At 41.3% G+C, this 26,150-nt stretch overlaps 1 protein-coding gene and 1 long non-coding RNA gene across 2 annotated transcripts in view; one reads left to right on the top strand and one right to left on the bottom strand.

The window, feature by feature from the left end:
• DNAJC15 (DnaJ heat shock protein family (Hsp40) member C15) lies at window positions 1–24,837 on the bottom strand. Its single transcript, XM_083362361.1, has 6 exons — window positions 24,599–24,837; window positions 16,189–16,240; window positions 14,446–14,519; window positions 7,006–7,082; window positions 5,339–5,409; window positions 1–585 (listed from the first exon to the last, which is right to left on the bottom strand). The coding sequence occupies exons 1-6, from the start codon at window positions 24,722–24,724 to the stop codon at window positions 515–517; spliced, it is 471 nt and encodes a 156-aa protein (XP_083218487.1). The 5' UTR covers window positions 24,725–24,837; the 3' UTR covers window positions 1–514.
• LOC310640200 overlaps window positions 1–26,150 on the top strand; it is a 272,544-nt gene that overhangs the window by 8,363 nt on the left and 238,031 nt on the right. The window lies entirely within an intron of this gene.

Raw genomic sequence — 26,150 nt, 5'->3', positions numbered from 1 at the left:
TTTCTAAAATTAAAATTAAAAACGAGACGGGTAACCTAGGTAAAAGAGGAGCTACCCACTTTTCTAAGAGTGAGGTCGGGGGGGATTCACACGTCCAAAGCACCCATTTCCCTAACTTTCACGGTGGACCAAGAGTTCGAATTTGGACAGTTATAATCATTATAATCTACAATGCTTCGGATTTTCCCAAGGAAACGAAAGGCTTTTTTTTTTTTTGCTGATGAAAACCTGAAAACCTGGATATGACACATTATTAAGATAACATCAACCCTAACTTTTCTGCCTCGTGGTCTTACGCTTCCACGATAATATCCACCTGAGGCCATAAATGAGATCGGAAGAGCTGGAACCGGATTTGATTACGAATTTCCCAAAATGGCACCTTCAAGTCTGTTGCAACTTTATTAACCAGCCCCAAAGTTTGGTTTCTGTACTGTGCCTCCTACACAAACGAGAAAGCAAAAGAAGTTCTAGTGTGGCTTCTTAAAATTTTCGGATGGGCAGTGAAAAATCTCTAATTTTTCCTGATTGATTCCAGCAGGTCTTTGGCTTCGTTGATTTTGGTTGCCAAGTACGGTGATCCTCCTTCAAAGGAAAAAAAAAAGAGAGAGAGAAGTGAATAATACACAATGCCGGACCTAACCTAAAAATACAGTCGGATAGTTATGGGAAAGAGTTTTTTTTTATACAAGTAGTCCTTGACTTGAGAACACAATGGAGCCCAGAATTTATGTTGCTAAGCGAGACTTGTTCAGTCAGATTTGCTCCATTTTATGATCTTCCTTGCCTCATTTGTTAAGCGGATCGCTGCAGTCATTCAGTTAGTAACCCGGTTGTTAAGCGGATTGCTGCAGTCATTCAGTCAGTAACCCGGTTGTTAAGCAGATCGCTGCGGTCATTCAGTCAGTAACCCGGTTGTTAAGCGGATCGCTGCAGTCTTTCAGTTAGTAACCCGGTTGTTAAGCGGATCTCTGCAGTCTTTGTTAGTAACCCGGTTGTTAAGCGGATCACTCGAGTCATTCAGAAGTAACCTGGTTGTTAGGTGGATCGCTGCAGTCTTTCAGTTAGTAACCCGATTGTTAAGCGGATCACTGCAGTCATTCAGAAGTAACCCAGTTGTTAAGCGGATTGCTGCAGTCTTTCAGTTAGTAACCCGATTGTTAAGCGGATCACTGCAGTCATTCAGAAGTAACCCAGTTGTTAAGCGGATCGCTGCAGTCTTTCAGTTAGTAACCCGGTTGTTAAGCGGATCATTGCAGTCATTCAGTTAGTAACCCGGTTGTTAAGTGGATCTGGCCTCCCCATTTGACCATGCTTATCAGAAGCTCGCAAAAGGGGACACTGCAGGCGTCAGAAATAGGAGTCAGTTGCCAAACATCCAAATGTCGCCAGTGTGAAAAAGGGTCCTAGGTCCCTTTTTTCCAATTTCCGCTGTAACTTCCGATGGTCACTCAATGAACTGTTGTAAGCCGAGGACTACCTGAAACGGCTTAGAGGTTTTTACTCTACTAGGCGCAAACCCGTAGCATTCACGATCCACATAAGCACTTTCTATCTGGGTGGATTAGATTGCGCCAGCTAATTAGTCCCGCTTGGTAAAAAATCTTGGAGCGGAGAAACCCAGACTTGCAAAAGAAAAACTTGTTATGGAATCAGATATAAATCTGAAAGAGAATATATTTAGGACGGTGTTGAACTGTGGGGTCCTTGGTGCTCTCTGAACTTCTTTGTTTGATTGCAGACTTTTAATTCCAAGTCTGCTAACACCAAGGATGCTACTTGGCCAGGTAAGGAACCATCTACAACGGTGCCTTTTCGAGAGGCACGGACTGGACTCTCTTTGTTTTTCCTTGAAGACGTTTCCCTTCTCATCCAAGAAGCTTCCTCGGTTCTGACCGAAGGGCGGAGGATGGAAGGATTTATATTCCTCGCAGTCGTCTGGCCCTTTGCTCTCCCTCTCGAGAGTCGCTGAGGCCACTTGGAGGTCGATCCGTTCATCTGTCCAAGTGGCCTCAACGATACTCAGAGGAAGCGCAAACGACCAGATGACGGTAAGGAACGTATTAAGTCTTCCATTCTCCACCATTGAGTCAGAACCGAAGAAGCTTCTCGGATGAGAAGCGAAACATCTTCAAGGGAAAAAAAACTAAGGCAGGCCAGCTGCTTGTTGAAAAAGCACCTTTGGGACAACCAGGACCAGGATGATTCGAGAATCCCCAAGCTCAGAAAATAACCAAGCTCAGACAGCATTAAGGACCCCACGGGTATAATTCTACAAATGTATAAAAATAAAAAGACAGGGCTCCAGAGGTATTCAATCTAATCGGCAAAACCCGCTCTCTTCTTCCTACATTTTACTGCACTAGCTGGGAAACAGCCTCTTTCAAACAACTAAGTATCCAAGTATACTTGTTTCATCCCAAATCATTCTTGTTTACATCCAGATTTATTTTTGCCTGTCCCTGCGCCAAGCCCGACGCATACAAAGCTCCCGATAATGTCATTTATTAAATCAGCACCATCAGCGAAATCAACAGCCATCTACACCTTTCACCCTAATGAGGTCAGAATTAATTTTATATTCCTGCAATGAAAAGGAACAGACAATAAATCTGTCAGCCGGATACACACAGACACACACACACACACACACACATATATGTACAAAAATCTTCACTCCCCACCCCGTTTTGGGCTTTTTAAATACTGTGCAACTGTCAACCATCTGTTGTTTCCAAGTACAGAGTACATCAATGAACATATGGGCTTCCTCCTCAACCAGCTGTAGTGTAGTTAAAGTTATAATAAGAGCTTTTTCAGGGAGATCTGTTTTCATTAAAAAAAACTTGGCTCATTAAAGCATCTGTGACAAGCGATACAGTCTTTGGCAGCATGTAAAACTAATACAGATTTGTCATTTTATAACATTGGTCTCAATATATATATATGTATATATATATGTGTGTGTGTGTGTGTGTGTGTATGTATGTATGTGTGTGTGTATGTGCATGTGTGTGTGTGTATGTATGTATCTATGTACAGGTGAAACTCGAAAAATTAGAATATCATGCAGAAGTTCATTTATTTCAGTAATGCAACTTAAAGGGGGAAACTAATATATGAGATAGACTCATTACATGCAAAGCAAGGTAGTTCAAGCCATGATTTGTTATAATTGTGATGATTATGGCGTACAGCTCATGAAAACCCCAAATCCACACTCTCAGAAAATTAGAATATTACATGCAATCAATAAAACAAGGAGTGTACATAGAACAATATTGGACCTCTGAAAAGTATAAGCATGCGTATGTACTCAGTACTTGGTTTGGGCCCCTTTTGCAGCAATTACTGCCTCAATGCGGCGTGGCATGGAAGCCTGTGGCACTGCTGAGGGGTTATGGAAGACCAGGATGCTTCACTAGCGGCCTTCAACTCTTCTGCATTGTTCGGTCTCATGCCTCTCATCTTTCTCTTGGCAATGCCCCATAGATTCTCTATGGGGTTCAGGTCAGGCGGGTTTGCTGGCCAATCAAGCACAGTAATCCCACGGTCATTGAACCAGGTTTTGGTGCTTTTGGCAGTGTGGGCAGGTGCCAAGTCCTGCTGGAAAATGAAGTCAGCATCCCCATAAAGCTCGTCTGCGGAAGGTAGCATGAAGTGCTCCAAAATCTCCTGGTAGACGGCTGCGTTGACCCTGGACTTAATGAAGCACAGTGGACCAACACCAGCAGATGACATGGCTCCCCAAATCAACACAGAGTGTGGAAACTTCACACTGGACTTCAAGCATCTTGCAGTGTGTGCCTCTCCATTCTTCCTCCAGACTCTGGGTCCTTGGTTTCCAAATGAGATGCAAAAGTTGCTCTCATCAGAAAAGAGGACTTTGGACCAGTGAGCAACAGACCAGGTCTGTTTTTCTTTAGCCCAGGTAAGACGCTTCTGATGTTGTTTGTTGTTCAGGAGCGGCTTGACGAGAGGAATACGACATTTGAAGCCCATGTCCAGGATCCGTCTGTGTGTGGTGGCTCTTGATGCACTGACTCCAGCCTCAGTCCACTCCTTGTGAAAGTCCCCAACACTTTTGAATGGCCTTTTCCTGACAATCCTCTCCAGGCTGTGGTCATCCCTGCTGCTTGTGCACCTTTTTCTTCCACACTTTTCCCTTCCACATAACTTTCTATTAATGTGCTTTGATACAGCACTTTGGGAACAACCAACCTCTTTTGCAATGACCTTTTGAGGCTTTCCCTTCTTATGGAGGGTGTCAGTGATGGTTTTCTGCACAACTGTCAGGTCAGCAGTCTTCCTCATGATTGTGATTCCTACTGAACCAGACTGAGAGACCATTTAAAGGCTCAGGAACCCTTTGCAGGTGTTATGGCTTAATTAGCTGATTAGAGTGGGACACTTTGAGCCTAGAATATTGCACCTTTTCACAATACTCTAATTTTCTGAGATTGTGGATTTGGGGTTTTCATGAGCTGTAAGCCATAATCTCATCAGAAAAGAGGACTTTGGACCTCTTTACCGGTTGAGCTCCGGATGGCTCCCAACCTTCGCTCCTTCCGGCGTGATCTAAAAACCTACTTGTTTGAACAAGCCGGCCTGGTCTGATGGGTTTGGGTTTTAAATTATTGTTTTAATGTAATTTATTTATTATTTATTGTATCGGGCACTATGGTTTAATCTGTTCTTAATTTTTGTATTTCGGTATTTTGATATTTATTGCCCTGTTCACCGCCCTGAGTCCTTTGGGAGAAGGGTGGTATACAAATTAAATTAAATAAATAATAAATAAATAAATAATCATCACAATTATGGCAAATCACGGCTTGAACAATCTAGCTTTGCATGTAATGAGTCTATCTCATATATTAGTTTCCCCCTTTTAAGTTGCATCACTGAAATAAATGAACTTTTGCACGATATTCTAATTTTTTGAGTTTCACCTGTATGTATCCCTCTTCCTTATTTATGAATGTAAAGATTCTGCTCAAGAAAATTATTTATCAATGTCATGGCTAATATTTTTCTCCCTTCAAAACCTAAGTTGGAGATATCCAGTTCCAGAAATTCCGTTCTTGAGCATCTCCATATATACCTGACAGCTAATTAGGGTTGAGATTTCGTGAATGAAGCGTTTTTTAAAAAAACTGACATAGAAGGCTAGATCTGTTTTATTCGAGCATTTTATGGAAACGATTTTTTTATGGTTTGCTTTGAAATGGGCCGCATAAAATCTGGCCGGAGATTATTTACAGGGTAATAATGACTAAGAGAGAGCAATGGGATGATGGTACTTATCCAACAAATATTTATCCAACGCAAAACATACCTTTGTCCGGGTGGTTCAGAATCATGATTTTCCGGTGAGCGCTTCTAATCTTGGCCTTGCCAGCAGATGGGCTGTAAAATATATATTTAGTGTGCTTATCGTAAATCAGGAGCCTTGCAGGGGGAAAAAATTAGCCAATTGCATCCCTGCAGGAAATAAAATTCCAGAGATCTTTGCCATCTGGTGGTGAAAGGCAGTAGTACACCTTTTAAGATTTTTTTTTTTTAAAAAAACAACAACTGGAAATGATTTTGGGATATTTTTAATATCCCAACGTCAGAAACAAGGAAACTTCCATCTGCTCTGGGGTTGGTTGGTTTCTTTCCTCTTGAGTGAAATAGATTTGTAATTTCTGTGTCATGTTTAAAGCTGACACAGTTTTAAATGACATCAGGGTTAATATTTTAAATATTAAGGTGTGAAACCTGTGTTAACCATTTCGTATTTCCTTTCCTTCCACATTCCTCTTATTATGTTTAAAAGCCATGGTTTTATTTTGTAACATACCTTGCATAACAGATTCAAAAGCCATTGTATAAAAAGACCCAAATTTAACTATGCGGGTGGTCCTCAACTTATGACAATTGAGCCCAAGATTTCTGTGGGTAACTGAGACATCCGTTAAGTGAGTTCCGCCCCGCTTTACAATCTTTCTTGCCACCGCTGTTACGTGACTCGCTGCGGTTGATCATTTAGTAACGAGGTTGTTAAATGAATCTGACTTCCCCTTCGACTTTGCTTGCCGGACCATTGCAAAAGGGGATCACCTCACCCCAGAACGCTGCAACCGTCATAAACATGAACCAGTGGCTAAACGTCCAGATTTTGATCACATGACCCCAAGATGCTGCAACCATCAAAAGTACATGCCAGTTGCCAAGCATCTGGATTTTGGTCATGCAGCAAAGGTGGTAACCATGAAAGATGGTCACGAGCCACTTTTCTAGTGCCATGGCAGCGTTGTGACCGTCACTAAAGTCGTCGACTCCCCGCGTTCCCTTTGCATCCTTCTCAATTCCTCGTTATCCCATTTAAATGCTATTATTTTATTTTGTAGCATACACCTTGAACAGGGGCAGGCAACCTTGGCTCTTATAGGACTTGTGGACTTCAACTCCCAGAATTCCTGAGCCAGCTGTGCTGAGGGGAAAGGGAGAAGTTTCCAAGCTGAGCCATGCTGGCTCAGGAATTCTGGGAGTTGAAGTCCACCAGTCATAAAGGTGCCAAAGTTCCCCCATGCTGGCTCAGGAATTCTGGGAGTTGAAGTTCACCAGTCATAAAGGGGCCATAGTTCCCCCATGCTGGCTCAGGAATTCTGGGAGTTGAAGTCCACAAATTATAAAGGGGCCATAGTTCCCCCATGCTGGCTCAGGAATTCTGGGAGTTGAAGTCCACCAGTCATAAAGGGGCCAAAGTTCCCCCATGCTGGCTGAAGAATTCTGGGAGTTGAAGTCCACAAGTCATAAAAGAACCAAGGTTGCCTATCCCTGACCTTGAATAAAAGACCCTATATGAAAAGACGCCAACTTAAGGGCGCTACAGAAGGGCAGCCATAAAATGGCATTTATTTTCGAATTGTCCATAGCTGTTGAGCGGGACGTTCTGCCGGCGAATTTCACGCTGTCCTTTCTTCCGGGTCAATCTTGGTTTCAAGGCAAAGGGCTTACCTTATGCCTAAAATCAGGCTAGCCTCCCGAACGTTCATTTTCGCTTCGAATCCGCCTTTGTAATACGAAGAAACGGCCTGGGAAGAAAATAAAAGAGGGAAATTTAGAGGAGCCTCCGAACCATCACAAAGACAGGGTTTTCTTTCAAAGCCACAAAATAATATGGTTCCAGAATAATCAGAACCACCACGGTCTGCAGGAAGCCTAGATGGGGGGGAGAATTTATATTTTGGGGGGGAAAAGCAGCCAAGTTAACAATTAAATAACTTTACCTGGAGCGCTGTGTCCTCAATCTCCAAGTTGGCATCTGGGGCTGCTAATTAGTTTTAAAAAAGAAAACACAAACGCAGCATAGGCAGACTAAAGTTTGCATCCTGCCGTCTCTGCCTTTGTCAAAGAGAGGAAGAAACACAGGAATGAACACAAAAGAATATTTTATATGTCTCATGGAATCAGGTATTAGAAATTAGGGAAGATCCTATTTAAAATATCTACCGGTAGTGTTTTTTTTTTAAATTCCATTTATATCCCGCCCTTTTCTGAAGACTCAGGGCGGCTTACAAGCTTAGCAGTTTTTGACTTACGACTGTAACTAGGACTGATTGAAAAAAATGGATGGAAACTCATCAAGGAGAGAAGCAACCTGGAATTAAGGAGAAACTTCCTGACAGGGAGGGCAATTAACCAGTGGAACAGATATTGCCTCCAGAAATCGTGGGCACTCCAAAACTGGAGGTTTTTAAGAAGAGGCTGAACAGTCGCTTGTCTGAATTGGTATAGGGTTTCCTGCCTGAGCAGGGGGCTAGACTAGAAGACCTCAAAGATCCCTTCCAGCTCCATTCCGATTGAGGAGCTGAAAAGGGATGGTAGAAAGGAAAATCAGGAATAATTTAAAAACAGAAAAAGGGAAGACATCCACCGGGAACAAACGAAAGGGAAATAAATATGGGATGCCGGCCACAGGAGGTTTTCAAGATGTTGGTCCCATCCTACATTTCTAATAGAATAGAATAGAATAGAATAGAATAGAATAGAATAGAATAGAATAGAATAGAATAGAATAGAATAGAATAGAATAGAATAGAATAGAATAGAATAGAACAGAAAAAAGAATAGAATAGAATAGAATAGAATAGAATAGAATAGAATAGAATAGAATAGAATAGAATAGAATAGAACAGAATAGAACAGAAAAAAGAATAGCAATAGAATAGAATAGAATAGAATAGAATAGAATAGAATAGAATAGAATAGAATAGAACAGAAGAGAAGAGAAGAGAAGAGAAGAGAAGAGAAGAGAAGAGAAGAGAAGAGAAGAGAAGAGAAGAGAAATAGAGCAGAAGAGAAGAGAAGATAAAAAGAGAATGGAATGGAATAGAACAGAACAGAACAGAATAGCAATAGAACATAACATAACCTAACCTAACAGAATGTAGAATATAGAGAATAGAATAGAATAGAATAGAATAGAATAGAATAGAATAGAATAGAATAGAATAGAATAGAATAGAATAGAATAGAATAGAATAGAATAGAATAGAATAGAACAGAAAAAAGAATAGCAATAGAATAGAATAGAATAGAATAGAATAGAATAGAATAGAATAGAAGAGAAGAGAAGAGAAGAGAAGAGAAGAGAAGAGAAGAGAAGAGAAGAGAAATAGAGCAGAAGAGAAGAGAAGATAAAAAGAGAATGGAATGGAATAGAACAGAACAGAACAGAATAGCAATAGAACATAACATAACCTAACCTAACAGAATGTAGAATATAGAGAATAGAATAGAATAGAATAGAATAGAATAGAATAGAATAGAATAGAATAGAATAGAATAGAATAGAATAGAATAGAATGGAATGGAATGGAATGGAATGGAATGGAATGGAATGGAATGGAATGGAATAGAATAGAATAGAATAGAATAGAACAGAACAGAACAGAACAGAACAAAGAAAATATGGAATGGAATGGAATAGAGCTGAAAGGGACCTTGGAGGTCTTCTAGTCCAACCCCCTGCTCAAGCAGGAGAAACAGCAAGAGAACAAACTGATTGGTTGATGAAACAATTAGTACTAACGGGCATATATCCAAGTGGAACAGTGAAAGCCTTTTTTATTCCTTCCACGGGTGACTTTGAAGTTCTTGCTGGGCCCGTTCAAATTTGGGGAAACCCCATTAAGGAATCAAAGGGGAAGAGAGAAGCCTGGTTTCTTTCCCCCCCTCCCCTCTTTATTTCCCCCTCCTCCCCTTTTTGGCATTGTGGGGAAAGACGATGGAGTCTCCTGTAGGGTAAAACCCCAATTTTTTTAACCGAGCAATTAGGAGAAACAGGTGTTCATTAATACACACGAAATGTGACTTTTATTTTTTTTATTTTTTACGTAATTAACTTAATTTACATCGTGCGGTAACTGATGTAATTTAGTCGCCGGCGTCCCGTCTATTCATTTGTGAAATTGCAACAATGCGGGAGTAGGGTAAATGGCCACAAATGAAGTTAATGGCCACAATTAGGGAATTACGGAAACGATGGCAAAGGGAGGGGGGGAGTGTCAATTGTTAAGGACTGCTTTGGAAATACCTTGAAGGTCCACGCAAGAATGTCGTCCTTCGCACCCAAAACCCTCCGTTTGGACGGACCATAAAACTGAGTTTCGCTGTGCAGGCAGTCCTCCACTTACGACAGTCTGCTTAGTGGCCATCCGAAAGTGACATACGACCCGTTTTTCACACTTGCAGCATCCTCCACGGTTACGTGGTCAAAATTCGGACGCTTAGGCGAACAACCAAATGAGCCAGTCACCTTGGCCTCGTTTTCATCAACGTGCGCGGAAAGGCACGTTGTCGAGACACAGTTGTGTTAGGAAGGGAAGAAGGGAAGGGAAGACTTGCTTAAAAGGAAAGAAAGAATTAGCATTAAAAAAATAAGGGCTTGTTCACTGGGTTTTGTTTCCTGCTGACACCCAGAATACCCATCACTTTTGAGGATGTTATATCTGCCTGGGGCAAAAAGCAAAGAGAAATCTCTCTTTAATTTTTAACAAGCTTGCAGCTGGCGCATTGAACCTCCTTCCAAAGCAGAAAATCTAAGCTGCTGGGATAAGGCTGTCTCCAAATTAGTGTCCATCAAGGGAAATGCTAATTCCACAAATTTCAAGTTACTTTCTCTGGGTGTTGGGTTTTTTTTTTTTTTGCTCCATATCCAGAAGGAGTGAACTTTCAAGGTTGACCGGCCGGCTTCTGGCCATTCATAAATTTAAGAACTGGAAGCCAGTTGGATAAAATTGCCTTTTGTGGCCTAGAATTAATAACAGCGAGAGCTGCAAGAACGACATCTCCCCAAGCTGCCTTTGGGGTGGAGGACTAATAATGAGAAGCTGCAAAGCAAGCAAAATAATAAAACAAGCTAAATAAGGAAGCTAAGGGGCTGCCACAAAGAAGAATTGGGGGTCAAGCTATTCTCCAAAGCCCCTGAAGGCAGGACAAGAAGCAACGGATGGAAACTAATCAAGGAGAGAAGCAACCTGGAACAAAGGAGGAATTTCTTGACAGTGAGGACCATTAACCGGTGGAACGGCTTGCCACCAGAAGTGGGTGCTCCAACACTGGAGTTTTTATGAAGAGACTGGTCACCCATTTGTCCGAAATGGTATAGGGCCTCTTGCTTGAGCTGGGGTGGCGCAGTAGCTAAGAATACAATATTGCAGGTGGACTCTGCACACTGCCAGGAGTTCGATCCTGACCGGCTCAAGATTGACTCAGCCTTCCATCCTTCCGTGGTCGGTAAAATGAGGACCCGGATTGTTAGGGGCAACAGGCTGACTCTGTAAACCGCTTAGAGGGGGCTGTTTTCATTTTACCCACCTTGGAAGGCTGAGTCAACCTTGAGCTGATCAGGATTGAACTCCTGGCTGTGGCCAGAGTCAGCCTGCCATGCTGCATTCTAACAGGAAGGAAGGAAGGAAGGAAGGAAGGAAGGAAGGAAGGAAGGAAGGAAGGAAGGAAGGAAGGAAGGAATGATAGCAACAGCCCTTAGATTTATATACCGCTTCACAGTGCTTTACAGCCTCATCTAAGCGGTTTACAGTCAGCCTTTTGCCCCCCAACAATCTGGGTCCTCATTTTACCGACCTGGGAAGGATGGAAGGCTAAGTCAACCTTTTGATGGTCAGGATCGAACTGCTGAACTGCAAGCAGCCGGCAGTCAGCAGAAACAGCCTGCAATACTGCATTCTAACCACTGCACCACCACGGTTCCCATGACCTTGGGACACAGTGACCGTCATAAATACGAACCAGCTGCCAAGGGGCCGAATTTTCATCGCGGGATCATGGGGAAACGCTGCCAAGTTTGCAACGGTGAAAATCAGCCGCAAGTCACGTTCTTTAGTGCCGTTGTGACTTTGGACGGTCCCTAAATGAGCTGCTGTCAGTTGTGGAGTAACTTGTGGCCCTCCCAACTCATTTCTTCCACAGCTGGTAGAGATGTTTTTTCCCTTAACACACCCTACTCTTTAGGCGAGGCTCACTACACTCCTGTCAACGCAAGTGACCTCTGCTTGAATGGTGGTTGCAACCCTCTCTGACTCCTTCACGTCTTCTCACCACAGCTCAGGGCGGTGTCTTCTTTCAAAGCTGCAGAAAACGAAGCATAAGGATGCTCCCCACTCACCAGCAACCAGATATGACAAGGCTGAGGAGAACAGCACCAGCTCTTATGAGTAGCCTTTTAGTAGCCTCTGAAGTTATTGGAGAGCCAGTGAGGGCTAGCAAGAATGTCCTCCTCTGACTAGCAGAATGGCCCATAGACATTCGTCTTCCCAATCCGGGTCCCACGGCCAACGGCTCGCTACTTCTCGACGGTCCCTTAGACCGCATCCACATTGATGAGTAGGAGAAACTAATTTAGTTAAAACATTCTGAGAGCTATGACTACTGCCTACATAATTGACCTGGATGTAAGAACAGGCCGCGTTTTATCAAATGCACGCTCGGGGTTCGGTCAGAGCTACTCCTTCGAAAGAGAAACAGACAAGGGATAGGTAATAGAAGGGTGCTTTTTAAAAAAAAAAAAGAAAGAAAAAAGAAATACGTGTATGTATAAAAGCTGGGGAGGGGGAGTGGAGCGAATTGAAGAGGAGAGGAGTTGAAAGGGAAGGAGCAAGCCAGCCGGGTGGAGGGAGATTAGGCAGACGCAAAGAGACGAACGGGGGATTGAGGTCAGAGACAAATAGGATTTTTAATAATAGATGGAGCTGGGCAGAGCTTCTGCCTCACCCAGGAGCGAGCAGAAGAGAAGGGCCCAGCTTTTCATGCCCTCCCCAGCTCTCCAAATGGAGGGGAGTAGTTGCACAGCAAGCAGATCCTACCAGCTAGAGTGAGAAAAGAGGCACAGAAACAGAAAGCCAAATAGATGACAGATAGATAGATAGATGGATGGATGGATAGATAGATAGATAGATAGATAGATAGATAGATAGATAGATAGACAGACAGACAGACAGACAGGAGATATAGACAAATAATAATAATAATAATAATAATAATAATAATAATAATAATAATAATAATAATAATAATAATAAGAAGAAGAAGAAGAAGAAGAAGAAGAAAAAGAAGAAGAAGAAGAAGAAGAAGAAGGAGGAGGAGGAGGAGGAGGAGGAGGAGGAGGAGGAGGAGGAGGAGGAGGAGGAGGAGGAGAAGGAGAAGGAGAAGGAGAAGGAGAAGGAGAAGGAGAAGGAGAAGGAGAAGGAGGAGAAGGAGAAGGAGAAGGAGAAGGAGAAGAAGAAGAAGAAGAAGAAGAAGAAGAAGAAGAAGAAGAAGAAGAAGAAGAAGAAGAAGAAGAAGAAGAAGAAGAAGAAGAAGAAGAAGAAGAAGAAGTAGTTGGAAGGGACCTTGGAGGTCATCTAGTCCAACCCCCTGCTAAGGCAGGAAACCCTATACCATTTCAGACAAATGGTTGTCCATTCCCTTCTTAAAAACTTCCAGTGTTGGAGCATTCACAGCTTCTGGAGGCAGGTGGTTCCACTGGTTAACTGTCCTCACTGTCAGGAAGTGCCTCCTTAGTTCTAGGTTGCTTCTCTCCTTGGTTAGTTTTCATCTGTTGCTTCTTCTCCTGCCTTCAGGTGCTTTGGAGAAGAGCTTGACTCCCTCTTCATTGGGGCAGCCCCTGAGATATTGGAACACTGCTATCATGTCACCCCTCGTCCTTCTCTTCATTAAACTACACATACCCAATTCCAGCAGCCGTTCCTTATATGTTTTAACCTCCTGTCCCCTGATCATCTTTGTTGCTCTTCTCTGTACTCTTTCTAGAGTCTTGACATCTTTTTTACATCGTGGTGACCAAAACTGGATGACGTATTCCAGGTGTGGCCTTACCAAGGCCTTGTAAAGTGGTATTAGTACTTCATGTGATCTTGCTTCTATCCCTCTGTTAATGCAGCCTAGCACTGTGTTGGCTTTTTTGGCAGATGCAGCACACTGCTGGCTCATATTGAAGTGATTGTCTACTAGGACTCCGAGATCCCTCTCACAGTTACTACTATTGAGCAAGGTACCACCCACACTATACCTGTGCATTTGATTTTTCCTGCCTAAATGTAGAGATAAAGATACGGATAGACAGACAGATAAGCAGAGGGAGAGAGAGAGAGAGAGGGAGAGAGAGAGAGAGAGAGAGAGAGAGAGAGAGAGAGAGAGAGAGAGAGAGAGAGAGAGAGAGAGAGAGAGAGAGAGAGAGAGAGAGGATAGGTGGATGGATGGATAGATAGAAACAGAGAGACATATCAGAGAGAGAGAGATAGAAAGACAAATAATAGCTAGAAAAAGACAGTGTTTGTATATATTACTTTGTAATAATGCCACTTAGGGTGTGTGTGAAAGCCCTAATAAGCAGGCATATACATAGAATGAAGGCTACTGCTAAGCTTGTAAGCCGCCCTGAGTCTTCGGAGAAGGGCGGGATATAAATGGAATTAAAATAAAAAAAATTAAAAATATATGAGATAAAGATACAGACAGATAGGCGGAGATGGAGGCAGATAGGTAGGTAGGTAGGTAGGATAGATGATAGATAGATAGATAGATAGATAGATAGATAGATAGATAGATAGATAGATAGATTAGAGATATAAAGACAGAGAGATAGAGATAAAGATACAAATAGACAGACAGGCAGAGGCAGAGATAGGCAGATGTTCATCCACCAGGTTATCTAAGAGGGAAAAAGGATGGCATAAAAATTTAATCAATCAATCAATGAATCCAGGCCAGAACTTCAGTTCTCAGATCTGCTCCAATTTAATCAAAGCCCCGTCAAACCGAATCACGGAAGCTCTGAACAACTCTACCAAGTTGCCTTTAAAAAAAGGCGGGGTGGGGGGTGGGGTTTGCTTGTTCTTCTAATGAAATGAAAGATAATTGAAGCTTTCAACTTACAGTAGCTGAAATTTTTCTCGCTACCTCGGATAAAATGTCTTCTAGCGGTTTCCTCAGCTGGAATGCAAAACGACCTAGAAAGTATTGAAACCAAAGGCAACTTAACATCTGTGTGTCTGCTAAAGAAGGATACAACATTAGCAGTATCTATTTTTTATTTATTTATTTATTTTAGCAGATGCTGGTGCCCTTTTTTCTATTCAGACAAGTTTGCCCCGGTGACTGGTGTTGGAGACAGGTTCAATCCGGCGGGAATGAAAAATTGGCAGGTGAAAATAGGCTTCATTTTTACAGCGTTACAGGGGAAATATCTCTTTCAGGAAAAATATTTGTTCTTTCCGTTGTGTATTCAAGATGGACAGTGACTAATATTTATATGTTACTTATATGTAAGGGTGTAGGTCTATACATATGTTGTATATAGTATGTTGAAATTTGTGTTATGTATACACTTTGAGAGCAAGCAACTAAATTTCATTTTTAATGGGTGCCATAGGGCCCACAGTAAAAAAAATGACAATAAAGGTTATCTATCTATCTATGTATCTATCTATCTTTCTCTTTCATCTATCTTATCTATCCTTTTATCTATCTCTACTTATCTTTTTCTTTTTTTTCTTTCATGTCTATCTTGTCTATCATTTATCTATCATCTATATCATCATCCATCTATATCATCTAGCTATCATTTATCTATAACCTATCTATCATCTATCTATCTATCTATCTATCTATCTATCTATCTATCTATCTCTACTTACCTTTTTTTCCTTTACCTTTCTTCTTTCTTTCATATCTATCCTGTCTGTCTGTCTGTCTGTCTGTCTGTCTGTCTGTCTGTCTGTCTGTCTGTCTATCTATCTATCTATCTATCCATCCATCCATCCATCCATCCATCCATCCATCTATCATTTTAAAAATCCTAACTCTTTATCGTCTGACTCTATTTCGACCAAATTCCTCTCCTGAAATTTCACAGAGCAACGTTGTGTATTAACTTATTTTATACTGGGCAGGAATCTCAGGTTTTGAAACATGTGTAGGTTAGTCCTCCACTTACAAAACTTCACTTGAGTGTCCGTTCGAAGTTACAACGGCACTGAAAAAAGTGACTTACGACCGTTTTTCACTCAACCCCGCGATCACCTGATCAAAATCCAGAGGCTTGGCAACTGGCATGTACTTATGGCGGATGCAGCGTCCCCCGGGTCACGTGATCCCCTTTTGTGACCTTCTGACGAGCAAAGCCAATGGGGAAGCCAGATCCACTTGACAACCAGGTTACTCACTTAAGAACTGCGGTGATTCACTTAACAACCGGGACAAGAAAGGCCTTGCCAGAGAAAATCTGGGCTCGGTTATGGTTGCAAGTCGAGGTACTACCTGTATTTAGCTCAAGGCCCAGTTTATGGTGTCATTCAGGAAGGCCTTTGGGTTTTTTTCCTGCCATTTGTTCCAAAACCATAATGTACAGGAGGCTGATCCTGCCCCAAATCCCTCCCATCCATGAACAAGACATTAGTTGTGACTCGGAGTAACTGAAAACTCCCCCGTCAATCAACAAGTTATTCAAAATGACGTGTCCCCAATTGCCTCAGAGCCGCAGCCACCAGGGGCCAAAGTCAACCGAAAGGCAGCTTTGCTTTGGTGGACTGGTGATCTTCCTGAATTTTTTTCCCCCTTAATAAATTGCATTACGTGAACGTGCAGCATTTTATCCTTAAGCACTTTCTTCATACTAACCTCCAAAGGCAACCGCTGCTATGCCCAGACCGACTCCGATGACAGATCGGGCCTATTAAAAAATGGAAGGAGGAAGAGAAGAAGGAGGAAGAAATTTAGAAATCTGACACTAATATCCTGGAGAAAAATAGAAACGTCACTTGCAAAATGATCAGACTCAATTTTTTAAATTAAAAAACTTCAGATACCGACAAGAAAAATGTGGACTTCTAATCTGTATCATCAATTTTATCTACCTATATCTATCATCTATTATCTATCTATCATTATCTATCATCTATTCTACCTACTCTATGTCTATCATCTCTTTATCCATCTATTACCTCTATTATAATAAACAATTAATAATTATCTCTCTTTATCTATTATCTCTATTATCTCTATTATCTTTCCCTCCCCCCTTCTCTCTCTCTCTCTCTCTCTCTCTCTCTCTCTCTCTATATATATATATATATATATATATATATATATATATATATATATATATATATAAAACATCTATTATCTATTATCTCGCTATTCTATCTATCATCTCTTATTATCTCTATTATCTCTCTATGTATTATCTCTGTTTATCTCTATCTCTATTATCTCTCTATTTCTATCTCTACCTCTATTATCTCTCTATTCTATCATCTATCTATCTATCTATCTATCTATCTCTATTATCTCTTATCTATTATGTCTCTATTATGTCTATCTCTTATCTCTATTATCTCTCTATTATCTATTACCTCTATTATCTATTTATTCTATCTATCTATGATCTCTATTATCTCTCTATTATCTCTATCTCTATTATCTGTATTATCTCTCTCTATTATCTCTCTTTATCTCTATTATCTATTATCTCTCTTTATCTGTTCTCTCTCTTATCTCTCTATTATCTCTCTTATCTCTCTCTCTTTATCTCTATTATCTATTATCTATTATCTCTCTTTATCTCTATTATCTCTCTATATCTATTATCTCTATTATCTCTATCTCTCTATTATCTATTATCTCTCTTTATCTCTATTATCTCTCTATATCTATTATCTCTATTATCTCTATCTCTCTATTATCTATTATCTCTCTTTATCTCTATTACCTCTCTCTATTCTCTCTATTATCTCTCTTTATCTATCTATTATCTCTATTATCTCTCTCTCTATTATCTCTCTTTATATCTATCTATCTATCTATCTATCTATCTATCTATCTATCTATCTACCTACCTACCTACCTACCTATCTATCTATCTTGATAGAGACAACCCTGAATACCCGCATATGGATGCACGGAGAGCCATGAACTCTGGGAAGACGTGCTCCTGAAGGCAGCTTCTGTTTATTCCACAAGGCTAATTATTCAGAGCTTGCTTTCATTCTGTAAGGAATCCCATTAATATTCCTAACAGCCCCGCTGATGCACTTCAAGTGATTACAGTTCACTGTTGGAATTCTTGTCATGTTTTGCCTTCTTACAAGAGACCCAACTCCTCATTTTCAAGAATAATTCTTTCCACTTGTACAGCATCTTTAATCTAAGCCTCTTGAAATAGTTTACAAACATTAATTCTTACAATACAAGACACACAGTAATTAGACTGCTCATTTAGTTAATGGGAAAAGGTGATGTTTGCTGTTCTTGCCCATGTAGGACACACACCAAGAAAAAAACCATGAGAGAGACAGAGAGAAAGAGAGAGAGAGAGATGTGTGTGATTTTATATTGTGTGATCAAAGAGTTTCAGAGTACTTAATACACAAAGTAAAGGGACTGACTATATTCATCAGGAAGAAAGTGGCATGTTATGACCAGCTCTGATGGCAGGCAACTAACCAGATGGTCTTTAACTCACTCAAAGCAGTAAACACGTTTTCCCAAAAATGCATCGGAAATAAGAGTGATGGCAACAAACTACATGCATATTTTTCTCAAACTCCCCCCCAAAATCACTTCTTAAAAATCGAACGTGCAGACCTTTGCTTGCCTAAATTAAAACGCACGAAGATTTTGCACATTTTAATACACACAAAACAGACCCTCTTCCCTCTTTCCTTACCAATAATCCTAAAAACAATGGCAATTCTAAAATGACAACTTTCCCCAGAAAAGTTACATTAGGGCTAGGTCTCGCATTAAGGGACTGGCTTCAGACGGACTTCCTATCTGGTTAGCAATAAAAATATTATAGTCTTGATCATCCCAAACAGTGCTTGGAAAAACTTATAGCCCTTTTTTTTCCTTGGTCAATAGTTCAAACTGGGCAACTTTACAGTGACTAGCTGAGGAATTCTGGGAGTTGAAGTCCACAGGTCTTAAAATGGCCAAGTTTGGGGAAAAAAACAAACACTTCTTAGATCTTCAGCGCCTTAAATACCACGGCGTATTTTTTTAGGGTGCTTAGAGGGCAAAGGTCAAGAACATGGTAGATTCTTCCGGAAAGAAAAGTTATTTAGGAACTCTATTCTATATTCATATTCTTTGACTTCCAGGATGGACCTCAACCCCCAGAATTCCCCAGCCAAAATAAAAACCAGCCAGAAATTGTGGGTGCTCCAAAAGAAGAGATTCAGCAACAATTTGTCTGACATTTTACAAATTTAGAATAACAAAGTTGGAAGGGACCCTGGAGGTCTTCTAGTCCAACCCCCTGCTCAGGCAGGAAACCCTATACTTATACCACCCTAAATGTATACCATTCTTTTCCACCAGAATAAGAAGCAAAGGATGGAAACTAATCAAGGAGAGAAGCAACCTAGAACTAAGGAGAAACTTCCTGTTAGAACAATTAATCAGTGGAACAAGCTGCCTCCAGAAGTAGTGAATGCTCCAACACTGGAGTTTTCAAAGAAAAGATTAGACAACCATTTGTCTGAAATGCTATAGGGTTTCCTGCCTGAGCATGGGGTTGGACTAGATGACCTCCAAGGTGCCTTCCAACTCTGCTATTATGTTATTATTTATCCTGGACAAGAAGCAATGGATGGAAACTAATCAAGGAGAGAAACCACCTAGAACTAAGGAGAAATTTCCTGAAGTTGCGAATCTCCAGAAGCGGTGAATGCTCCAACATTGGACGTTTTTTAAGAAGAGACTGGACAACCACTTGTCTGAAATGGAGCAGGATTTTCCTGCCTGAGCAGGGGGCTGGACTAGAAGACCTCCAAGGTCCCTTCCAACTCTGTTATTCTAAATTCATAAAATTTCAGACAAACCGTTGCTCAACCTCTTCTTATGGAGCACCCACAACGTCTGGAGGCAGGTTGTTCCGCTGATTAATGGTCCTCGCTGTCAGGAAATTCCTCCTTAATTCCATGTGGGATCACATTTTGTCACCTCTGCTTTTAACATTGACAAGACAGCACCAAGAACCAATGTAAGATCTGGGCTAAGATGTTATCTCTATGTTAACGATTCATCACTCTGTCTTATCTCCAGGTTTTTAACCATGAATTCAAGGGAAGGCGTGGAAGTATTGATTAAGTGTTCCAATTTGGAGCTGTATAAAAGCAAACAAGCCGATCCTTCATCCAGATAAATCAGAGGTGTGTAAGATGGGAAACTCAGCCGTTGGTTCTGGAATCCAGACAGGATTAATTTATGGATGCCAGTATTTGGCTTTTATCAACCGAAAGTGGCCCGAGGAACGTATAGATACACAACGTTGCCTGGTTTGAGTTTTTATGGGTTATTGAAGAGGCCTTTTTTTTTATTTTCGATCTGGTTAAAACGTACAAAATGCCGGCTACGGCAATCACAGTCCAAGAAAGAAGAACAGGACTTTTTAAAAATCAGTCATGGGAAAACATCACACTTGTCCGCCTTTTTCAGGCCTTGTACAAGGGCCCACACGCAAGGCCCGCTGGGATAAAACATGTTTGAGAAATGCTGCCGACTCACACATGAGATTTGCAAACTTGTCCGAAATGGTCTAGGTCAGGGGGGTCTTCAAACCTGGACCTTTGATGACTTGTGGACTTCAACTCCCAGAATTCCTCAGCCAGGCAGATTTTTTTTAAAAAAAGCCTCAATAAATTATAACACAGAACATAGAATCCTAGGGCTGCAAGGGACCTGGAAGATCTTCTAGTCCAACCCCCTGCTCAAGGCAGGACACGTTATACCATCCTGGTTAAATGGTGGTCCAGTCTATTTTTGAAAACCTCCAGTGATGGAGCACGCACAAGTCCAGGAGGCAAGTCGTTCATCATGGTTCCGACAGATGAAACCCTTCAAAAGAACCTCAAGGCATTGTTTACCTTAAAGATCTTTTATTCGAGTAGCATAATACTGGCACTTACATAATTGAAGCCGAAAACCGAATTCCTCCTCGCCTGGGCACCTGGTACCAAAGCACAATTCCCTCCCCCAATTAACAGTCACAAATCTCATCCCCCAATTAGCTTGAAGCGCAGGTTTCCCCTCCAGCTCTCCAGCCTGCCAATTCTTTATCAGCTCTGGGCTCAGTAACCTTGATTCTCACGCTACGTTTAGTGTTGCTATGTCGAGCTGGACTCTCAGTCAGATCTCCCCCCTCCCAGCGTCATCTAATTCTAAAAGCGAAAGGAAGAAAGATGGCTACATTTCCATCTGTGGTCAATGCAAAAAAAAAAAAAATCCGAGATGTTAGCAGCATTGAGACTGTTCCCCTGATTTAATTGTTCACGCTGTCAGAAAAATTCTCCTTAGTTCTAGGTTGTTTCTCTCTTTAATGATCTTCCAGTAGGATTCAAGAGAGCAGAGTTCCACTCAGTTATGGATAGATGGCTACCACTGGATGATTTTAGGCATCCTAAAAGATTATTGTTGGGACGTTTTTTCAGTGCTGGAGAAAAAATACTCCTCCTTTCCCCCCCCCTTTTCAATTGGTATTAACTGCACTTGATCATTCCCTGAAATTTACTCGGCAAAGGTTTTTCCACAGAAACGTTTGCCACTGCCTGCTTTCTAGGGCTGAGAGAAAGCGACTGGCCCAAGGCCGCTCGGCTGGCTTTGTGCCCAAAGTGGGACTAGAATTCACGGTCTGATGCTTTAACCACTACACCAAACTAGCTCATTCTCAAGTTATCCAGGTCACGGTTATCCCAAAGTGCTTTTTCAAAAGGCAACTAGACTTTCTTTGTTTTTTTTTCCTTGAAGGCCTTTCGCTTCTCATCTGAGCAGCTTCTTTTGGCTCTGGAGGACAGTTCTCCAGAACTGAAGAAGCTGCTTGGATGAGAAGCAAAACGTCTTCAAGGAAAACAAAGTCCTGATGCCTTTTGAAAAAGTGCATTTAGGATATAGCTGTCTGGGATAAATTTTTAGGAAGTACTGACAACTCCCACTCAAATTGTAACTGTGCCCATCAGCTGAAAAGGACTAGGTATTCTCAACAGAGGTGCACCCAGTTGCTTTATACAGTAGCCATAAGAAGCCCCTTACTAATAAAATAAGAAAATGTGGATTGATTAATGCATTTGTGCATGGTTAATCATTTCCAAAACTTTGTACGCATTCCCGTCATGCATTCATAAAATATTTTAATTGGGGACAGGCGTTTCATTAACCGGTTCCTTACAAATTATTCTGGCACGGCAGCAGATTATCGCAAAAAAGCCTTACTAACACCGTAATGAAGAAACTTCGCTACAGGTTAAAAACAAACAAGCACTTTATTCCATTATTTCGACTGAAGCTGTTTTCCTAACATTTAAAAAAAAGAAAGAAAAGAAAAGAAATTAAGTAGGCCGATGGAAACTGCAATGGATTTTTGCTGTCGCTGTCTAAAAGTGGTGACGTGAGAATTTATTTACATATTTGCAGAAATATAAAAGCTGAACCCTTCAGCGTAATGTTTATATTACTGCCAGAAGATATACATTAAGTGTGGTGACAATTATCCTAAAAAGCGCTTGGGAAATTTACATGGAACACATACAGCTATTATGGCAGCGATGCCGACAGCTCCGGGATCCCTTTAAATTTTTCCAAAGCCATTTTTTTTTTCTTCAAACACTTGACTACACTTGTAAAATTGGCTTGCCGGAGACATAAATAATGTGTGTCCTCTATGAAATAAACACCGTATGCTAAATTGCCTGTAAGTCTCCATAAACAACCTCAATTAGAAGCTTTTCAGGACAAAGAGAGGACATCCAGTTTCTAAGATTTAAAGGGAAAAAGAAATGGGGCCACAGGCAGCATGAAACTCAGCACTGGGCACATAAATGAATCCTTTTGGACATCAGTGGACTCTCTCTGCTTCTCCGAAGAGCTGATAGCACAAACTTAAAAAAAAGACAGATAAATAAAAACCAAGGACGTGGAATGGCTCTCTGCAACTGCCCTGTCTGGAAATAATTCTCAGCCCAAGCTCTGCTTCCATGCTGATTTTCTGGGTTTGCAAATTAATTTATTTGGCTAGGGTCCGTCCACACTGGCCCGGGAGGAATTGATCTGAAAATACTAGGGCCTGACTGAATTGTTACTGGATGTGGTACGAATGATGGAGCAGTAAATGTTTTAGGCAGAGGTCCCAAAGATGCTTTTTCAGGAGGCAACTGGACTTTCTTGTTTTTAGAATAGAGTAGAGCTGGAAGGGACCTTGGAGGTCTTCTAGTCCAGCCCCCTGCTCAAGCAGGAGAACCTACACCATCTCAGACAGGTGACTGTCTAGTCTCTTCTTAAAAACCTCCGGTGATGGAGCACTCATGATTTCTGGAGGCAAGCTGTTCCACTGGTTGATTGTCCTCACTGTTTTTCTTTGAAGACGTTTCGCTTCTTATCCAAGGAGCTTCTTTAGCTCTGACTGGAAGGTAGAGAACGAACGGATTTATGTTCCTTCAAGACAGCTGGTCATTTGCATCCTTTTAGAGAGTCGTTGAGGCCACTTGGAGGATTTTCTGTGTCCTCAGGAGTAGAAATCCTTCCATTCCCCACCATCCCGTGCCTGGCTGAGGAATTCTGGGAGTTGAAGTCCACAAGTCATAAAACTTGCCAAGGTTGAGAAATCCTGGGATAGGGATAGGCAGCCCCTGCTAATCCAACAAAGTGGCTTAAGAAGAGTTTAGAGAGGCATCTGAAGGATTAACCCATTTTTAATCATTAATTTTGCTGTGGATTGGAATTCACCTCGCCACGTCCCTAGGAAACAATGCAACATTTCCAGTGAAATCAGTGGCAAGTTGTCAATGATTAGAGAAGGAATGGCAGAGCAAAGAAGGAGAAATGAAATTAATCAGGCTGTTTCTATTGCACTATTTCAAGTCATGCTTGTTTTAACAAGAGGTTCAACTGTTACATCACAGGCAATATTCAAGCCCTTGACACAACTCCTCAGGCATATATCAACTGAAGCTTTTTTTCCCCCCCTGCTTGAAATTAGGACTGGGAAAGGAAGGAAGGAAGGAAGGAAGGAAGGAAGGAAGGAAGGAAGGAAGGAAGGAGGGAGGGAGGTGTATGGAAAGAAAGAAAGAAAGAAAGAAAGAAAGAAAGAAAGAAAGAAAGAAAGAAAGAAAGAAAGAAAGAAAGAAAGAAAAGAAAGGAAGGAAGGAAATAAAGAAAGAGAGAGAGAGAGAGAGGAGGGAAGAGGAAGGAAGGAAGGGTCAAAGCATCTCAGAGCTGACCTTTAGTCGCAGAAACGACCTGGATACAATTCAATGCTCTTGGCAAAAGTACAGTTTTGCCATATCTTTTTCTGAGATGATTTTTCAATATCCCAGTCAAACCTCCACACCCAGGGGAAGTATATCTGACCATGCTTTGCTCTCCGAGACCAGTCAAACTTGCCAATTGTTATGACTTCTTTAATAAAATTATATAACGGTACCAGGAAAGCAAAAGGAAACCAACAGCCATTATACACATCCAATGGGTTCTTGTACATGTGAAGTTTAATACAACACTTCAATGACCACACTGCATTATAATGGATTATGTTTGATCTATGCAAGTACAGGTAACTCCTAAGCAGAATAGTTTTTATGCAAAAATGCAGGAATGGTCACCACCTCCTTCTTCAGGAATGTTTTCCCATTTCCTAATCTAAGCATTGCCTGGTGGTCTCCCATCCACCTTTCAACCAGACCAGATCCTGTATTTGTTTTTTTAAAAATAAAAAACCCCCACAATACAGTATATCTGAAATACTTAAATCATACTATTATCTCCTATGGATCTTCATAATAAGTTAACTCTTATTTATTAATAGAAGAATTCTGCTTTATGGCTTCAGCAGCCAGAGTTCATAAAACTGACACAGAAATGAAGCCCTCTGCGCATGCGCTAGGGAAAGCGAACTGCGAACGCGTTGACAGGCGCCCACACGCCTTCTCCAAGCCGCTTCAGAGACACGACTGCGCATGCTCAAAAGAGACCGGTAACAATCACGCTTTAAACGATAGGCCGGTGCTCTCTACGGCAGTCCCGCAACCCCGACACTGACCAGGCCGTAGTTGATGTCCGGCCCTCGGCCGCCGCCGCTGCCGCTGCTGCTACTGCCGCCTGCGCTCCGGGCTACGTACTCCGCGTAGCGAAGAGACTCCGCGGAACTCCCGGCCCGCTCCACCATACTTACCCCAAAGGGAGGAAAGGAAAAAAACAAAACGGAGAGACCTACGGGAGGTCAGAAAGGACAAACTTAATGACTCTATGACTCGCCGCGAAAGATTTTGCCCGACGATATTGCTCATGCGCAGTAGTAGCAAGTGAAGCTCGACGTGACTGAGAATGCCAGGACTGCTTGTCTTTCCTTATGACGTCTGGTGGCAGAAATTGATTTGTTAACTTTAGAATGTGTTATTTTAACAATAATTAAATCATCACATTAACAATCTATTTTTTTAAAAAATTCCTGTTCTTTTCTGTAATAGATTTTTTTTGAACTCCCATTAAAGGTACATTAATGGGTTTTAAGACACATTTTTAATCATTCTAATGCATTTGCTCGGGATGGGTGCTTCCAAGCATAATTGGACAATTTTATATATATATAAAAGGGGTTATTCAAATACAGTAAAAGGTATAAAATGGAATTTGCCGCATTTGGAACAGTGCACATTTTAATAGGGTAAAATGGCTTTTTTTAAAAAAAAAATTGGGAATTAAAACAAGGATGAACCCCTAAACAATGCCAGTCTGCAAATATGGTCCATGTAGAAAAATTCCCATCTCTTGCAACTTCTACTCCAGTGTTTCTCAAGCTGGGCACTTTTGGGGTTTGTGGACTTCAACTCCCAGAATTCCCCAGCCAGCCATGCTGTTCTAATCAGAATATTGGCACCCAGAAATTCAGCAGGTGGCAGTTTGAAGGGGGACCCGCCCTGGTTCCTGCACCAGCCCGTTGGGTTTTGAATAGTGGAATTTAGGGGCAAACAGATGTCCATTCAAAAGGCCCCAAATTTGCTACTGCCGTTGATTCAAGAGGCGAAGCATAGTAAAAACTCTACGCAAATTCAGAGGACTGGGTGAGTTTTCCTTTCCTGGCTCACAGCAGCATACTGAAGGAATTTGGAAAAAAAAGTGCGGATTTCGATAATAATAAACAAATTCACCACTCTCAGCGGAACTTAACATGATACCAAATAGTCTTTTTTTTAAATAAGTTAGCATGTCATATCACTGAGACTGTATCAAAACATAACAATGAATCTCCTGTCTAAAAATATGACTTTATTTTGTGATTCCTCCTATTCACAATTGGCTGGAAGGCTCAAGTATTCACAAATACACAAATAAGAGGGCGGGGGGATATTTTAAAGGGAGGCCGACCAAAAGCTATATAGGACAGGAGTCTTCTAACTTGGTCCTTTTATTTATTTATTTATTTATTTATTTATTTATTGATGGGATTTATATCCCGCCCTATCTCCCGAAGGACTCAGGGCGGCTAACAGCAAAACATATAATAAGTACAGAAATCAAGATAGAGATAAAATTGAGAACATCTGTGCAATAAATTAAAATTAGAGAATTTAAAAAATAAATTAAAAATACTA

Source organism: Vipera ursinii (genome assembly GCF_947247035.1).
Source record: "Vipera ursinii genome assembly, chromosome: 4".
Lineage (NCBI taxonomy): Eukaryota > Metazoa > Chordata > Lepidosauria > Squamata > Viperidae > Vipera > Vipera ursinii.
The sequence above is the reverse complement of the archived record's forward strand: the minus strand, read 5'-3'. Positions and strand labels throughout refer to the sequence as shown.

What these genes read in the sequence shown, in the direction of transcription:
- DNAJC15 (XM_083362361.1), bottom strand. Translation starts at nt 24,724, where the DNA reads ATGGTGGAGCGGGCCGGGAGTTCCGCGGAGTCTCTTCGCTACGCGGAG. An exon ending in AGCCTGATTTTAGGCATAAG is followed by an intron (nt 5,410 to 7,005) that starts GTAAGCCCTTTG and finishes TATATTTTACAG; the next exon opens with CCCATCTGCTGGCAAGGCCA. An exon ending in TCTGAACCACCCGGACAAAG is followed by an intron (nt 586 to 5,338) that starts GTATGTTTTGCG and finishes TTTCCTTTGAAG; the next exon opens with GAGGATCACCGTACTTGGCA.